We start from the raw sequence: 19,057 nt of genomic DNA, 5'->3' as shown, positions 1-19,057 counted from the left end.
TGTTGAGCGGGTACGGGGAGCGCAAAAATCAGATGTGAATCGGAGCACCGTGCGAAACGAACGACGGGGGTGAGGAAAAAAACAAAGGGAAAAACCAAAACGCGAAAACGGGAATCGATAATAAAACGAAAATGAAATTCAGCCAGGTAGAGCGACAAGGGTCCGCCGTTCGCACAGCTGCGGTAGCGACGTTACGATGCTGCGCGTCCGGCGGTCCATCGGACAGTGGCTTTGATGCGACGCGAGAAGAAATAACGTACGCGACTGAACGAACGTCCGGGGAAGAAATGCGACGCTCCGAGCGTCCCGCGTCGACGTCTGGAGCGTCGGCGTCGCGCGGGGTCGAAGCCGGTGGTTGTGGTGGTAGAGTGGAGGAGGGTGTTTCTTCTCGGTGGCTCGGCGGCGGAGGTGGCATCGTCGACATCCGCGGGTCCGAGACTCTTCTGTAGCCGCGGGCCATCGCAGAGACCCCCGCCAATCAGCGCTTCGCGACGGAGTAGGGGTCGGGCGCGCTAAGGTATTTAAAGTGTAGGCCCGAAGCTGCGCATGAGTTCACTTCTGTTTGGTGCGGTGGCGCGTCGAGTACGCACACCGCTTTTTTAAAGGGTGCTTTTTTGGATTAGGATATACATCACATATATAATATAATATTAATATATTTATATATAATATATAAAAGTATACGAGAGGAGATATAAACGCTGGCTGTTATTACGTTATTTTATCGTACGTTTCCTCGATAACGATTTTTTTTCATTATTTTTTTTTTTTTCCCCTTCGTTTCACACGCGTTTGGGAAAAAACGCGTTTGATCGGAAATTTTACTCTCCAATCGCAGATTTACCGATATTTATGTAAATCGCGAAACCATCAAATTTACGGAACCCGATCATTCCGTACGAAGGATAAATTCGTATTAGTTTTCTTTATTTTTTTTTTCTCTACTTTTCGTCAAAACGTGTTGAAATTTTTTTGGTTTAACAAAAATCTACGCGACGTACGATCCGGCCCCGAACGACTACTCATCAAAGAAGCTACGGATTCCGTATAGGTAAGTGCAGAGTTACAAAAAAAAAAATCGTGTTTTATCTACTTGGCGAGTTAAACCGAGAAGATGAGAAAAATCGAAAATCTCCCCCGAAAAAAAAAAAAGAAAAAAAAGAAATGAAATATAAATAACGATCCCGTATTCGCGCGCAGATATTCATATGGAGTGCAGTTTGACAAAATATATACGAGCGAAATACAATTGTGTTTTACGTGCCATCATCAAGTGATATAGTGATTAACATGATTCAATCGACGAAGGAAAAGTGATGATCATCGTTCGACTGTGTGCAGTGCACTGGTTACCACCCACCCCACTATGCGTACTAATGGATACCGAAAAAAAAAAAAGAATATAAGTGGATAAGAAAAATTCATTTTCGAAGGAGCCGTGGTAACATGCATTTTACCTGCAACCGCAATGCGAATCGAACGTGGATTATATACAGGACTATATCATACCAATTACCCTGCACCCAATATCTACCTGCATATCCCATAATAAATCTAAAACGATTCTGTTCGATATAACGAATTACATTCACGCCTGCGCTGCCGATTGCGCGGGGAAAAAATATTCACATTTAATTACCTATATATAGATATAGCGTGCGCAAATATCGCAACGGCGCGTGATAACATCGTTTATTTTCGAAGTGACGAAATTGGTGAGGAAATTTCTTTTAATCGATTTTTTTCACAAATTTCACACGTAACGCTTATAGATCAGTGTGAATTCGAGTCGTGGATTTTCTCGTTTCGATTTAGAAGTTATATATCTATATAATATTTTCGCTCTTCTGAAATTTATGAATGAAATCTTTTTTCGAACAGAACCAAATCGACTCGAGGATTTATATAAGCTCGTGCGACTCGCGAAGAATTCCAGTTCATTGATAATGTGATAATTATTTTAAAAAGACAAGTTCTCTTGCGTCAGCGCAGTCACAAATTTCATCCAGGTATATAATAAAAATTCAAATCCCATAATTTTTATCCGTATATTTCAAATATCGTGAAATTTTTTTTCTAAATCGATAAAAATCTCGAATCAAACGTATTTTACGTATAACCGGAAAGTTGTAACGTGAACGGTTGAGAAAAAAAAAAAAAGAAAAAAGAATACATTTTCTCAATTCAGTTACGTTTGTATCGCGTTCGAGAATCGACGTGGTCGGGAGAGTTCGATTTTTCGAACGGAGAGCGTTCGGGAATGATCGACGACCGTGCGAAATTTGAATTCAAAGCGATCTCGATTACCGACTCCCGAGCGAGGACAGCAGGTGGTGCAGGGTATATCTTGCGAGGTATGCACGTCCGACAGTAACTTCCGCGATGGATCCTCTACCCAACTGTGCATACGCGCAGACGAACGAGTCTCGAACTCGATTAATCATTCGGAAATACGTCGAAAATTATCGCCGTCGCCCCCGCCGCCGCCGAGCGGCGAAGGGGCGGGCGCAGACTGCGCTGTTACTCGTACATTATCAAATTATAATTCCGACGTGTATCGTAAAATCGGTTTTATAACTCAATTAGTAATCAATGTCTGAGTAGGACTAGGAGAATATTACACGCCCCTCCTCAATTCTTAGCCAGGCGCACGCGATGTACGATGAACTAGACAGTTGTAAATGTTGGAGGAAAAAATGGGAATGGAAGAGGAGAAAAAAAAAGAAAAGAGTAAAACCGATGTATATAGTTGGTGTTAAACTGCTGCTGCAAGTTTTTTACGTATATACACGGTCTTATTGTGGAAAGGCCCCACACATTTTGGTCCTGTCGTCGTGAATGTACCAAATACTATAGTATAGTATACATATGCGGTGTATGGTAGGACCCATTGTCGGTTGTATTGTTGGCCCGGTGCAGGGAACAGTCTACAATTCAACGGATCGCATAATAGACGCCCCCGAAAGTCTGATAGACACGCATAGACGCAAAACGAGAACGGGAACGATAGAGAAAGAGAGGAGAAAAGGAGAAATAATGGAGGCGAACCGGCGTCCAGGATCGGTTATACGTGGCGAGGGGGTTGGGAGGGAAATAGGGTGACCCGGGACCCGGGAAAGATGCGGTGGAACTTTCCTGGAGAGAATGTAAATTCATGGAATTTCGGCCTTTGTCGCGTTACTACGGCCCAACTGCGCCAGTCTGAAAAATGTGCATAACAATACGCGATAAATTCTACTCCTCCGCGTCGTCGCCGTCTGCTCGGGACGCAAGGCAGCCCGAACTTTTTCAAACTTGGAACCGTTCGAATTTTCGAACTGTATAAACTCGACTCACCGTTCGTATCACGCGTCTATTCTCCTCGCGCGGTCGTATGGCTACGAAATAATTTGTTATACGTTGAATTTGATGAAAATAATTGGTAAAGTTTCGGAGTAACGATTGTGGGGAGGGGGGAAAAAGAGGAGCTTTGAGAATTTATCCTTACATGTGTCTGCGGGCGAATTTTTCACGCTCCTCGTCTCGTTTTTACCACAATCTCATCAAACTACTCTTCAACTTCTTTCTACCGTAGGACGATCATCGATAAGAAGTTTGAAACTTTTGGAATTTTTTTTAAAGTTCACGCTCAGAATATACTCAATTTAGGTGTTTACGAGAATTCTACACACGTATCCGTATAATTTGCAAATTTCTAGAAAACTGGTAAACTGAATTATTTAAGATAGAATCGATGACGGAGGTAAGCTATTCCCTACCTACGCCGCGGAGATTAACGATCATCGTTGTGGATGGATATTTTCGAGACCTTCGCGATTAATGAAAAATTCGTCGATCGTCCGAAAGACCTTGTAACCAATCGATGCTACTAATTTTCTCGGTATACACTTATCGTACACCTATTTCATTTATACCGTATTTCGAATAATAAGATCAGTTGCGAGGCGACGCACGTATAAAGGATTTAAGTTTATGGCCTCTACTGTTGCACGATAGTTCGAATAATTTCGAAAACGGGGTCGTCCCCGTTGTTGAAAGTCGAAGAAAGGGCACGCCGCCTTGCTGTAAATCGGAATACTTTTATTCGTGTTTTTTTTTCGAGGCATTGCCTACGAGGAAGCAAAAAATGAGCAACCATATATACATATAATGTAATTAACGTAAATCCGATTCTATCGCGTGAACTTTCCGTTTTAAATCTGAAAACCGCGTTACACCATAGAAATTAGATAGCTTGAACGATCGCCACGCTCGACGCTCCGCTTTTCCTGAATAATTCAATAGGAAGCCACGCCTGGTTACGCAATTGCTACATTTTGCCGCAGCTTGCCATTGAACCTTTCCCTGTACGATGAGCATTAAAATCCGACAATCTGCGCTACCGATTTAACACTCCAAATAAGGCTTGAGTCCGTCACTCCGCTCGAACGCGGTGCACAAAAAGATTCGGTAAAATCCGGCGCACGGCGTACTGAACTTTAGCTTGGAAAAAAGAAAGAAAAAAAGAGTATCCGACATACATGACGGGCGATATGCGTGCGGTGGAGAATTTTACCTTACTCGCAATTTGTCAACGCCTGCACGGACTGTGGGCCCCACGCGACCCGAATGCCCAATTATCTCCCGATACCGAATCGTCCGGGAAATATAATGGCAAAATGCCAGCAGCTGCCAACTTTGCACTCACATCCATATAGTTACATCGGTCGGGTGTAGGTTGAACGTGTGTACGAGGTACCGAAAAATTTATGTACCTGACAGACGGAGAGACAGACAGCGGGCAGCGTAGTAGTTCCCTAGTTTAGTGAACCTTACTCGCGTTTGGCCCACATCGAGTTCCACTTTGCTTCGCCGGCTTCCAGTTTCATTCCAGTCGAGCCCGGTGGTGCTCTTGTTGCACGGCATTGGCCAGGGGCCCTTGCCTTCCTCACCGTCGTTCGACGTGCGTAGCTTCGACCTCGACTTACGGAATAATATCGCCTCCTTACTCGCTGAGTAACAGGTTGTTCCACCGTCGTCTCTGACACACATACGTACCGCATATTCGCTTACGGTCGAACAACAACGTAATTTTCGCCTCCGCGTATACGCGAAGGTCTTGTCGCATCAAACTTCTCGGTATCTGTCCCGATCGTATAACGCTCGAAAAATCTACCGCTATCGCGTCGTATACGAAGGTACGATAACACGCCGGGTTAACTCGATCCCCCCGAGTTTCACGTTCTCCATTCAATTCATTTCAACCGATATTTCGCGCATCGGTTGTCGTCTTAACAAGATACACGGTGTCGCTTACGAACGACTATCAATTTCTCCGCGTCGAGTATCGAGCGCCGATTCTTTCTTTTTCTTTGGTCCACGTTTTTTTGCGAATTACGAAAATCAAAATTCACCAATTTCCGAAACTGTGTCACGTCGTCCACGGTGGTCCGTAGAAAATGAATAAAAGAGGAATCGTTTTTTTTTTTTGTTTATTTTTTTTCTCTTTAATTTTATCGCGACCACCGTGTACACCGCGTGCGATACCTCTCGTCCTTTTCTCTCACGAGTCGTACGGGGATGTGGTACAAGGTGGGCCGGAGCGGTCATCTCGGTGTCGGGAGTAACTAAATTAGGTCTCGTGTAGCCACGGTGGCAAAAAAATGTAAACATCGTTTTATCTCAGGATTTATCTCCATTACGAACCGGTTAACGGTAAATTTTCCGATCTCTTCGATCCTCCACGCGCGCTAAGGGGTTAGAGGGAGACGAAGACCGTACAACGAAAACGAACGAACGAACGAACGAGACGAGGACGACGAGGACGACGACGACGAGGTTCGGATATAACCGAACGCTATCACTTACACCGTATACAGTAGGTATATGTATATAAGTAGTTACCTATCTATACCCCACTGTGCGGGGCGCGAGATACGTTCACGGTGTGTACCACGAGGAGGTACTACATCCTGGATAATTAGTACTTAAATGCAGATTGCTTAACGAAGCGAGTAGGCTAGGGCCTCCGCGAGATCCGCGGTGCGGGCGGCACCGCTTTTTTATTCCATCTTATTTTCAGCGATACTTTTCTCCCCCTGGATTTTCTTCTTTTTTTTCCCTCGACTCTACGGATGAAATCCAGGCTCGTCCATCGGAATATGGATTTTCGATTCGGATCGAACGTCGTAATTTGTAAGAAATAGAAAAAGAAAAAAGTATTCTCGGAATAGCGTTATTTCTCGACTCGATGGAATAAAGAATGAGAAAGAAGTACGTAAAATGAAATAAAAGAAACGAAAAGAGGAAGGAGAGACACGTGAGAGTTGGAGAGTGGAGAGGGACGGTGGAGTGTAAAAGGGAAACTGTATAGAAGTACACTGCGACCGTACGAGAGTATAGCGCCGCTGAAAGATGGTATCGCGTCCCCTGCAGTGTAGGGGGAGGGTACGGAGCTTCGTGTGGCCCTTGCATCCGGTTCACCATCCGCACGTTATTACCCCATAGCCTTGTCTCTTGTTCGGTACCGTGCTGCACTTCTTCTCATCCTCCTTCTGCAGAAACAGAAGAAGAAGAAGAAGGAGGAGAAGCGAGCGGCGACTAGCCAGCCGCTACGGTCGGCCAGCGAAGATCTGTACTAGCTTCGAGAAGTCAGTAGTCTAGTATGTACTTACCGGTAGACTATATATACGCGTATGTATGTATATATATATATATGTACAATATATCTATAATAACAGACGCGAGGATTCTCCGGGGACAGGGAGGGAGGGGTATAAGAAGACCGGGAGACTCGTATCGGAATGGACGGAGCGACGAGGATAGAAGAAGAACAAATATAAAGAAAGAAAGGAGTAGAGAGAAAAAAAAAAATACAAAAAAATTAAGTGTAAAAAAATAAGAGACGACAGGGTCCGGCTATTTATAGTATCGGACATCGAAGAGACGGTAGCGTCAGGGCCCTTATGCAGGACGACCGGGTGCATTATCTCCCGTGCAGCATTTTCTCTCATTCTTATACACGTTATCGCTGCAACCACGTACCAAGATGGACCATTTGTCTGGAGAGCTGAGTTTTTCTTTTCTTCTTTTCGGAGATTTCGTTATTCGCCTTTTTTCTCGCGGCGTGATCTCCGGTTCGGAGGGTTTCGCGAGGTACCGAAATAATCTTTGTGAATAATTTCGTCGGCATTATGCGAAGGTGGCGTAATCGGTGATATCATTGAAACGCGGATACGCATTCGAGGAAAGAAGACAAACGAATGGAAATAACTTCGTTTATTGGACTATATCCGCGTCAGACTCGATTTAACTCGACACGACTCTCGCCTACGTTATTACCCACGTTTTATTGTTTTTTCCTCTTTCCGATGACAAAAGCTCCACGTGTGTGGGGGGGGGGGGGGGGGGGGTATAGGTTTCGCGTTATATACAGAGACGGAAATAACGACCGCATAAATTATTGTACGTAATAAAAATAAAAGATAATTCTAATTACAAGAAGAAAAAAAAAAGGATATCGATAATATATAATTCTTATCTTTTCGCGAACTTTCAACGTCGAGAAACAAGCGCGACCAGGTATAACGATATTATAAAAAAGATCGCGTATCTTTATGACTCGCTGTTATACCCGTATTGTGTATAGGAAACGAGCAAGTTAGAGACAAATTAAAGGTAACTACTACTGGATAGGAATTACCGTCGCGAGGAGACACGCTTGACTCACGCGGCGCTCCACACTGCTAAGCATGTTCCATCCTCTCTCGACTACCACGCGAGACGATCGCCAATTTCTTCGTTTTTTTTTTCCTTCTAGTTTCAACGGTTAGGGTTTCCCGTTGACTCATCGCGTACACCTTCCTTTCTGCCGTCATTTTTTCCTTCTTATTTTTCGTTTTTTGTTTTTTTTTTTTCAAACGCGTGTTATACATCAGTTGAATATATGTAAATCAAAAAATTCGTCTCATTGCACAGCCTGACGGGGGCGTAGGTTGAAAATATGATTCTTCGTGTTCGTCTTTCACCCCACGCGATCCGTTCACGTGAAATTGTTGGAAAGAAATTACAACGAATAGTCGATATTAATTCTCTTCGCGATGATCCGGATAACCAGTTCTCCGTGTAGCGGGAGAATCTTGACCACGAACGTCGACCGCTAGAACGTCGAAAATAAAAAAGAAAAAGAAAAAGAAAAAGAAAAAAAAAAAAAACTGGGCGAGTAACGCGTCGTCAGGGGGATCTCGGTTAGACGATGTGACTATAATACCGAGAGGAGCGCGATCGGCTCGCCGTTTCTTGGGAGTCCTCCGTCGACCTCGACAAGGTCCAGATATCTCCAACGGGCTCTTCATCTTACACGGTGTGATTAGCTTTTTATTTTACCGCCGCGAGTATAACCGACGCGTACGGAGTCCATCTCTAGTTTAAACTCTTGCCCTCGCTCGAAGAGCACACGCTTCGTATATGGCGCTATTCAGCCGTTTCTCCCTCGACTGCTGTCCGGAGTTATTATTCTTCCTCGAAAAATAACACCGAGTCGGTTCGCAGCGATATTCCACCCTAAAAGTCCCGCTTCTTCGAAACGTTGTAAATATGGGAGGGGTCGCCATTTTCTCAGATGTATTCTCCGGTGAACAAAAGGGTTTTTTGCTCGACGAACCTCCGAGCAGGAAACCCTGTTTCATATCTCCGGTGCGAGATTCGTGGAACGCCCGGAGGAACGCGCGCGCCGAGGACGCGAAGGATAATGGATATACATATACAACATATATACCGACGGTCCGTGACTCACAAGACGAGCTATACGCGATGCTCCTGCCGCCGTTGCTCATCCCGTAGGTATCTAATTTAACCACCAAGGGAACTCTACGCTCTCTGCGAACCCCGCGGACCCACGGAAACCACCGCCCCGCGTTCCTGACGAGTGAGAACGCGCCCCGTCTGCGACACGTCATCTCCAAACAAAAAAAACAAAAAAAGTACAGAAGAACGCGGTTTTCTTTCGACTGCATATTCCGCAGGATTAATATCGGCTACCGATCTTACCTCCGCGTCTACGATATTACGTGTGTGTGTCTGTCTGTCTGTGTGTGTGTATAACGTACGTAAGTTGAACGGACGGTTTGCTCTCTGACCATCGCTGCGGACGAAGGAATGAATTTCCATTTCACTCGCCGACCGCTGTTGCATCGGTGCAGGTATACGTATAATACATATACAGGTATAATGCACTCGGTGTATACTAACGACGAATCAAATCGCAAATATTTAAACACCGCAACGCCGTGACGCGGGCTTACGAAAAGGAAGAGGGATATATCGGAGAGAAAGAAAACTGAAAAAAAGGGCGAAGAAAAACGAGATCCCTTACTTTACAAGCTCGTTGGTTCGGTCGCTACGTTGCGTGGGAGGGTGAAGAGCCGTCTCGTTAACCTGCTTGTTTGCCCTGACAACACCCTCGAACCTCGGCGGCATATTTGCCCGGCTTCGTACGAGAAATCTCCGAAATTTGGATTTACTTTAGCGAGCGGTTTCTCTTGCTACGAGTCCCCCTCCCCCCCCCCCCCTCCCACCCCCGGGCACCACCCGTATACACACACATAGGTACAACAACCGCCCCATCGCACGTCGCAACTCCCGCACAGGCCACTTAGCGCGATCCCGAGGATGGTAAACAAACCCCGATGAAGAAAATAGAAGAAAAAAAAATAACAAAAAAAAAAAAACAACACCAGAAATATTTCGACGCGCATACGTACGACGTTGTTATTACTTCTACACCGCGAAGAAGAAAAGGAAAACTTTGACCATTTTCCGTTAACTCATCTCCGCACTGCGTCGGTCCAACGTCACGTGATGTTGATCGTTGTATGCATTTTCGACGGTATTTGGAGATCGGTGTTTCCGCATCGGCACTACCGCTAGAAAAAAAGTTGTACTTCCGCCGGCTTCCCGAAATTCTTCGTACATATGTATATAATAATAATAATAATATATATACGAACGGTCAGCGACCTCGTCCCGGTCGACGCGGTCCATCGAGCCACGCGATCCACTTTTAGATGTATATAATGTATAGGTAGGTATGTATTTCTTGACGCTGCAAGGACCGTCATCGATAGACGTTAAGTCATAGCGGGATCTCGCGCCGGTTCCGACCTTAACAAACTTGATAAAGAAGCCATCCAGATCCGTCGGGCAGGCGAGCAACAATTCCGCCTCCATGTAATTCATACGCGTGTGTATGTATCGTGTATATGTATAGGAAGATGTACACACCTTCGGCGAGTGATCGAAGTCACGGGCTCGCACGGTCGATCACCGTGAAAGAATGAATCGGTTCGATCTGCACGGTTAACAACTATGGGCGCGCGGGCCGAAGAAGAACCGATTCCTTTCTTCTGACTATCAGCTATCCCCAGGAGCCTCTTTCGCTTTTTATTATAGTAAACCGCGTTGAAACGCGTTTCTTTTACCCTGGCGACTGTCAATTGATAAAAACGCAAATAACGAGAGATAGATAGATAGAGAGAGAGAGAGAGAGAGAGAGAAAAAAAAAACAGAAGCGAGACAGCTATGAAATGAGAAAAATATCTCCGAGTTAGTCAGGCAGAAGATCTACACTACATTATACATCGATTAAATGCAACTACGCGTCGTTCGATATCCGGAGGTATCGAAAAAGCTCGACAAAGGAATAAAAAAAAAAAACGAAAAAAAACGAAAAAAAAAATCACGAACAATCTCATCGTACTTATTACGGGTGTTCTTACGCAACCGTCTATTTGGGGTACCTCATACCCCGTGGTTGGCCGTAACAATTTCGCCACGTTCTAACGACGCTAATGGGCACCGGTAAGTATCGACGATGATGATGACTGGGTGATTTGAACGTCGGGATGCGCGGCCCCGCGGAGCCATAAGTTAAGCTGAGCTTTGAATCGGCGTCGGCGGCGCGAAGAGAGCGGGGGATTCCCCGACCCACGTAACGTAACTCTAGCTGCTCAGGTGGGCTATAAATAGAATCCGTGCGTGTTGCCGACCTGTTGCACGCCGCCCTCTCCGCGTGTGAACGTGGAGGCCTTCGACGTTTTTCAAGTTGTTACTCCGCCCGCGCCTCGGACTCCGCGTTACATCGTGTCGGGTAATCAGAGCTTAAGGAGCCGCGCGAGTTCAATTCCTGCTCCTCGAATTCCCCTCCCCGCGCACCCGCGTCTTCTTCATCCTTTATTAAATCATAACAACGGTATTATAGCGTATAACGATATACGTGTATGTGTATGTACCTGTAGCCTACCTTTGGAAGTACATGAGATCCGCGAACTATCTCTATGAAATAATGTATTACCGCGGGCACATCTGCAATTCTGCACGGTCAAATATCACGTGGTCATAGAGAGTCAAGGGCACGCGATGCCGTCCGATCTCGACCTCTGCTATCGGCAGAGGACCTCGATTATTACGACCCTTTTTGAAGAGCCCCGCCGATGGACGGAGCGATATTTTGCGATCGGAGCAAATTGCACTCTTCGTCGGTCGTGTATCTTAATTTTTATTTCGTTGGTCGTTGTATTTTCATCAGCTCCCGCAAGATTGACGAGATCGAGCTGGCCCTTTTTTTCTTGCAGATATTATCGATAGAATCTCGTATCTGCGTCGCCACCGATCGAACCACATGCCAAAAAAAATAACAAAAAAAAGAACAAGAATTCCATATTTCGTTTCGTCCGCGATGTTATCCCGTCGCCGCAAATGTCGTACCGTCTCCACTACTGAAAAAGAGGCCTCGGTCACTCGGCCGCATAGCGTTTATATATACAGATTATACGGGTTTTACTGCACGTCGCACGGACAAGGTATCCCTCGTATTTGTAGCCACCGTAATATGTCCGCCGCAGAGCGGTGTCTGCATAAACAGCCTTTTTCTTCTTCATCTTTTTGCCCTCCTACTCGATTTTATTCTCGTTCATCTTTTACATTCCGTACACATGTCCGCCGAAGTAGCTTCTGCACCGAGCGTATTACAAGTTGCATAATATCGTTTCAATTATTCTTATCCGATTCCATTTCATATCGAGAATTGTGAAAAAAACAAAAAAAAAAAAAAAAGTTGAAAAATTACCGCGTTCCACCTTTCTTCTGACGAATTTTTTCCTCCCCTTCAAACCGAAAATAAGAAACTCCACTCTTACGGCTGCAACGTCGCACCTATATAAGATTTTACAAACGTGCGGAAGTTTCAACCTGTTTCCGGTTCTCTTATCTTCGTATCGTTGTGCAAAGTTTGCGCGTCTCCTCTGCAGCAGCCTCTCTTTTTTTTTTCAACCTCCATAACGTGGCGCGGTTGTAAACCACAGTGAGTTCTGTAAGACGGTGGACGCTGCAGGTGATTCACCACGTCGTCAGAAATCGAAAAAAAAAACTCTGATCAAAAATTGATCTAATTTTTGCGAATGCGCTTGACAATTAATCGCCGGACGATTCGAAGAGGAGAAGAAAAATCACACGAACGGAGCATAGTCTTATTCCAAAATCTACGAAAAATTTCTCACCGTTTGAAATATTTTTGTTTCAAACACACCTTGAATCATTCCGTTACGTGTATACGTCGCATACCCGCATAATATATAATAACGTGTGATTTCGGCAATTAAAACTCCTGGCTCTGTAATCAGAGGGCCATTAAAAGCCATTAATTACATCGGAACATCTTACCTTTTTTTTTTTTCTCCGTATCGGTATCGAGCCCAGAGGAACCCGCGAGGGGTTACATTCTCCACGTAACGTTATATGTATAGTCTCGGGCATAACTCACCGAGCCAAGGTATGATAATGGGTACGGACAAGTGCATATCCGATTTGCATGCGCCGTCGGTATACAACGTGATGTAAAACTTTTGAAAAAAAAAAAAAAAGAAACACAATCTCTCTTAGTCACCCGAGGCGTAAAACCATTTCATAAATAATAATTACCTTTCGTTTACGGTCTTCCGATTCGGTAAATACTTTGATGCTGAAAATACACCGCCAAGTTCACGGTTACGGTTGGTGAATTGGGCGCGAAACGTGCAGATGTACGATATGCACAACGTACGCACGGCGTTACATCGGTTGTAAACTTGTCGAATTTTCGCAACTTACCTCAACGCTGCCGTAACTATTTGGTGTCTGTATTATTTATTCGTCTTTTTTTCTTTTTTTTTTCTTCTCTTTTATTACCCGCGCACTAAAAGTCGAGAAGTTTAACGAGCTTTTGCCGTTTCATCAACTTGTCCCACATGAGATTCGGGCCTCGGGTCTTTTGATTCGCCGCGGAATAGGCCTCGTCGTGCGAGCGGATGGCACGCGGAAGTCGTATACCTTGGGCGACCATAACGCCCCGAAGTAAAATCGCGCGTCTGACCGATTGTACCAAAAGTAAAGTCAATGGCAAAGCCACCGAACGACCGCTAATTGTTTCAGTCACATATTGCGTGAGAAGAGAATAGGGAAAAAATTGAACAAAATTCGCACGGTTGATCGATTTACTCATGAGGAAAAAAAGCTCAAGTTCGAAAAACTCGAGGTAGCTGGATTCGCGAAGTTCGAGTCGCAACGCCGATCGAATAATTCGCGGAACTTGATGTCTTGTTTGCTTTAGATATGCGAAAAACTGCAGTGGTTAACTGCGATTCTCGGAAGTTGATTACAGAGTCGTTAAAAATTATTGCTCTCTGTAGCACCATTGTGATCAATAATTGGCCTATTTCATGACGAAGGTACATAGCCGAACGAGCGAAGCAGTGGAAGGAAGGTTCGAAATTTTTTTTCGTTCCACTTGTTTTTTTTTTTTGTATTCGCATTTTTTTCTCTCGTATCTATGGCAGAAGGCTTGTTAAGGCGGTATCACTTCGCGGTAGCGTGAAATTCCGATTAGCTACGGCGAATCTTTGCCGATAATCGATTTTTGGTATTCTATCGTCAAGCGGTCTCGGATCGAGACGGCTCTTTTCCCCGTTTGACGTGTCATGTACAATTTCGGACCGCAATGATCGTGCAGAACGCTTCGGAATGACGGAGTCGTTTTTGTTTCCTCTTTGCTTTTTTTTTTCCCGTATCACCGAAATCGCGTACACGACCGAGGTGGGTAATTCGATTGCGGAAAATAAAGCGTGCCATTTAGTGAGCGAGAGAAGAAAAAAAAAAAAAAAAATTCACTCCCGCAAAAACCAAGAGGAACAGAAAAGAAAATTAACCAACTATCGAGAATCAGCTTTTTTGCCACGTCCGTACAAATGAGTTTAAATCAATCGTAATACATCTGGTTATTAGTCATGGGGTATTAAATCCCGGCTAGGTACGGGTTACGCCGTTCGAATTCACGAAGCAAATCGCGGAGAAGTGGAGAGTAGGATGACAAAAAATTTGACAAAGAAACATGAATCGGAATGAAAGCCGACAACACCCCCGGGTGGTGGTTCGGAGGGCAACGAGTGACCGTCGGAATGACGTGTATATCCCCGCGGACGAAGGGGGTAAGAGTCGGTTCCCAGGTAAAGGTAATCATATTCCGCGTTCCACGGTAATGGTGAAGATCGAGCAACCAACCAGCCTTCGGGCGGTAACGGAATCGTTCGCGCCGGCTACGGCACCCCCCCAGCAGCCAGCAACACCGGCCAGCATCTCTACGGCGTATCCGATCACCGGTATCTACCTACTGACGGCGCACCGGTCATCCTCTCGGTCGGCCCTGCCTATACGAACGAGCATCACGAAACTGAATTACAATCAGGATTTAATCACTCGGCTCGTAAATTACGTCGAGATACGGTAAAACCTCTTCGACGCTCGAGGACTTCTCGCGTGTACGGCATAACTTGTATCGCCGGACGGTCCGTACGTGGCTTGTACATGTGCGTCTGTTCGTACACATATATACATATATATGTATATACATATTCATACGTGAGCGATGAGATGCGATACAGTCAACCGTCCATCTATATGCAAAGATAACAACGTTACGGAGATCTAATCGGTGATTACATTTTTTCACATCAATCCTCCGTTCAATGATTACGTTTATTTATGCGTATGTATACGTATGACACACGTGGGTATACGTTGGAATCCGATCGTTGAGCACCCGGCACAACCGTCGCGACTGTCGTGCGACCGTCTTCGTGACCCTCGAATCAAGATCGTACATAATATGACATCGAGGTAAACGTCGATTCGAATTTTTAGGAGCGGCGTGTTGAGAAGCGCCATCAGAAAATAGCTGGATAATGTTGCTTCGAGATACTTATAAACGCGTATTTAAATCAACACAAAAAAAAAAAAAAATACTGGTATACACAATTTACGTGAGACGCGAATCTATCGGCGTAATATCCATAATTTTGGAAACAGGATTTTTATACCAAAATTACGGAGCCATGAATAATGATAAGTGGGATTAGTCTCGAGCCGTTGGTTGGAGCGCGTCGAGGGACCACATCCTTTTTGAAGTGTCGAGTTATCGTTGCATTGATATGCGCCGGGTGTCGAAGTTGGTACTGAGAGTGACGTACCTACCGTCGCTGTGACGGGAGAGAAAGAAAAAAAAAAAAAAAAAATACATATATATAGAGGGAAAGGAAGTCGACGGAGCACACGATACTATAGCCCGTTGACCATTCACCGAATTCCGCATCGAATGGGTCGTAACGAGAATACGGAATGACGTAAGAGTCGCCGAGTCAACCTGCTGGATATAACCGTGTACCTCGTGGTGCAGGAGAATCGGTTTTTTTTTTTTTTTTTCGTTTTATTCCATCTGTTCGTTTATTTAATTTTTTTTCTTCACCGCCCACAAGTCATCGAGGATACGCGTCGTGCCATTTTTTTTTTACAATACTGTAAACGGGATTTCACGGATATCTGTTTTGCATATCGGTGAGAAATGATTTGCGATAAATTACCAGCGAAAAACGGAACTCGCCTATCGATCGTCATCTCATTTATAATATAGCTAATTTACGCGAACCACGAAGAGCGTAGCGTCGCGCCGATATCTGATCCTTGTACGACGACATGTTCTTTGGATCTGAAACGGTCGCGGTTGCCGCAGCGAAAAAATTCTTTTGGAAAAATGTAGTGACATGCATTTCGCACAGTCGACGACGACGATGGAGATTGTAACATTGCCGAAAACGCACGTACAGCGTCGAGTTTCAACAGATTCCCTTATTATATTTCACGCTCTATTGTAGACGCACGCGTTAGCGGCGGTTGAGCGACTACAACACGTGTCTTCGCACTTCGACGACTAACGAGATGTTGTTTTGTTAATTTGCAGAAGACAAAGGACCGCCGACATGTCGGCGTTGAGTGCCGGGATGAGCCGACCCGGGGAGATCATCCTGTTCCTCGTTGCCATAATATTAGCAGCCTGCTCCACGCGCGCTGGTAAGTCTTTTTATTTTTTTTTTCTCCCCCCTCGAGGAAAATTTCTCCTCGACGCTGCGAACGTCACCTCTTATTTTTACCTCATTTCGAGAACGGGTTCGTCGCTCCCAGTCCGAAAACGGAATAACTCAAACCCTCCTCCTTCGATTTAATTCAAATTGATTTATTTTTTTTTTCAATCTTCTTCCTGCACCGCATCCCATCGATTGCGGGTTTCGTCGGATTTTCTAACAGTTTCCCATGCCCGCGGCAGTCCGTGAGTTGTAAAGTTATAAAACTAAGGCCATATCGGTTGTACGACGTCCACCTATTCAGCGTCTTCCAGGTCGTTGCGAAGCTCGAGTTCGTGGTAGACGATGATCGACTTCCGTTTAAGTGAAGCCGGTTTAGCGAGGGTTAAAGACCCTTTCTGTTCACGTACCTCAAACGTCTCTCCTCCGGACTCACTTTAAGAACGGTGAGTTGGTAATGCGAGGTTCATTGACAGTCGAGTAAGCACCCGGGATTGACGGTCACATCGAATCGTCCCTCGGGACGCGTGGCTCTGCCATTGACCATCCTTAGCAACCGGCGGGATCACTTTCACCGAGAAAACGTCAGCCCCGCACCGGACCACCTGGCAACCCGTTGCCGAGGTCAAGTTCGGAGGGAAATTCGTGGATAGGTTCAACAGCCTCGGAAAGCAGCGAGTCGAATTTCGCGATTGTTATCCGCATCTCTTTCCGATTCGCGAAACAGAAGACGACGGAAGGTCGGGCATGTTTGAGAGAAAATTGCGAAAGAAGAATGGATAAAAATAAATAAAATCAAGCGAGCGGCGTACACTCGAGCCGATGAGAGGACATAGCGGTTCCTCTGCATTTGTGAGTGAGGCTGCAGTGAATTCTGGTCAAACCTGTAACCTCTTAGGAGAGATGTCAGTGACCGCGAGCACCCGAGCTACTTATGGTTATCCGGACACCTGACGACCCCTGAACACCTTTCCATATGCAGTCAATCTTCGTGCGTAATTTACCGGTAAAACGTATTCGCGATTCTCTTACTTGTCTCGTTGTCGAATACAAGCGAAATATTTTCGAGCGTTAAATCTTCGTGAGACACAAATGACTTTTAGTAGCGACGCGATAAAGAGATATCTTTACCCCGGCGAGCTCGAGGGGTCCGTATAAAAGAGGAATCCTGAGGTGTGGAGGTCAGCTGAGGTCATCCGGGGAAAGGTATAACGGAACGTGTGGGTGCTACGTCAGCGCGACGTCGGGGTTAAGTAATCTTATTAGTCGACTTCGAGCGGGACGTCTTCGGTTGAAAATTTACGATCCCTTCTCGAAGGTACAGGGCTACGTAGGATAGGAATTCTTCTTAACGGTTACCCACATCGCGCCGATGCACCGGCAGCAGCGGCAGCGGCAGGGAAGATGTCTTCAAAGATGGAAAAGGAAGAAAAATCGTATACCTATATACAGCATAGGAGTAGTGGAGTTACCTGAAATATCACGGTCGGAACTTTGAACCTCGTGCAATAGATATCCCACGTAATATCGGCTTTCTAAAACCAGATTATCCGAACATCGGCTCGTACGAAGTTTATGAAAGATTCGTGAAAATATTATACTCATTAGTAACCGTGCGTGGTGTTAATTACAAGACATGTTGCGGCGATCCTCGCACCAGCGAGGATCGCGTATTACCAGCACCACGAGGTAATGAACTTTCACATCAAGGCCGCTATAGGTATGATTTCACGAGTTCCTCGTACACACATTGCCCATCTGCACGTACTCTGTAAATACGCCCACGTAGAGGTACGTACGTACATAAGTAACAAGTTTAGTAACACGTGTAAAGAGGTTTTATACGGTCGTCAACTCGCGCGAAACAGATTAACCGTCGCGAAGGAAGAAGCTGAGTTGCCCGGTATCAAGTGTGATCGGTACATCCTTACGTAATAGAACTGGCCAACAGTTATATCTATAAAAGTCCGATGATAAATATGGCGAGTAAGTTTGTCCATCGAATGAGTTACCGTAATTCTTAATTCGAACCGTTATATCGATACTAATTAATTTCGAACGTTATTAACGGGGCGAGTGGAAGGAGGAGGGAGGGGGGGGGGACTACCGGATCGTTTGTCGGAGAGTCGGCGGCGGTCTTGTTATTAAATAGCGATGAAAATTGACGACGACCGTATCCGTGGGGTCGGAATTTTTATCACCCTGAACAAATCTGGCATTACCGGAAAGATTATCGCGCTGGGTGTTTCTAGCCGAGAAGCCGATTTCCCGCTTCCCACGCATCGTGCTTTTATAATTTATTACGTGTAAGAAATCCGCGTGGGCGAATCTTCTTACATCCTTCGTCATACTTGAAACGCTGCGGACGTTTTTTTTTTCCGTTGCCAAACGGTTGCGAGTAGTCACGTTCCGTACAGTATCGCTATTACTCGCCGAGTACCGATCCACCGACTATATTCGCCGTTCGACTCATGCCGTCTACAGAGATTAATTTTTGGCAAACTCTAATGTTGGTCCTTTGTGCAGCATCATTACCCCGCACACGTATGTATGTAGACTCGGGTGATTCTTCAACCTTGGATGTTGTAAACCTCTACGAATTGTACACGTTATGGTTACGTGCTCCTCTTGGCACC

The 19,057-nt window shown here is 45.3% G+C and overlaps 1 protein-coding gene across 2 annotated transcripts in view; it reads left to right on the top strand.

Moving 5' to 3' along the window:
- Nucleotides 1-576: 576 nt before the first annotated feature.
- Nucleotides 577-19,057, top strand: part of LOC105690569 (titin) — a 35,374-nt gene continuing 16,893 nt past the window's right edge. For both annotated transcript variants that reach the window (XM_048653283.1, XM_012408459.3), the window contains exons 1-2: nt 577-1,051; nt 16,301-16,410. In XM_048653283.1, the coding sequence (XP_048509240.1) occupies nt 16,320-16,410 (91 nt within the window). In that variant the 5' untranslated portion in view covers nt 577-1,051; nt 16,301-16,319. The remainder of the gene's footprint in view (nt 1,052-16,300; nt 16,411-19,057) is intronic.

The sequence above is a fragment of the Athalia rosae genome, chromosome 3 (assembly GCF_917208135.1).
Source record: "Athalia rosae chromosome 3, iyAthRosa1.1, whole genome shotgun sequence".
NCBI classification, from domain to species: Eukaryota; Metazoa; Arthropoda; class Insecta; order Hymenoptera; family Athaliidae; genus Athalia; species Athalia rosae.
The sequence above is the reverse complement of the archived record's forward strand: the minus strand, read 5'-3'. Positions and strand labels throughout refer to the sequence as shown.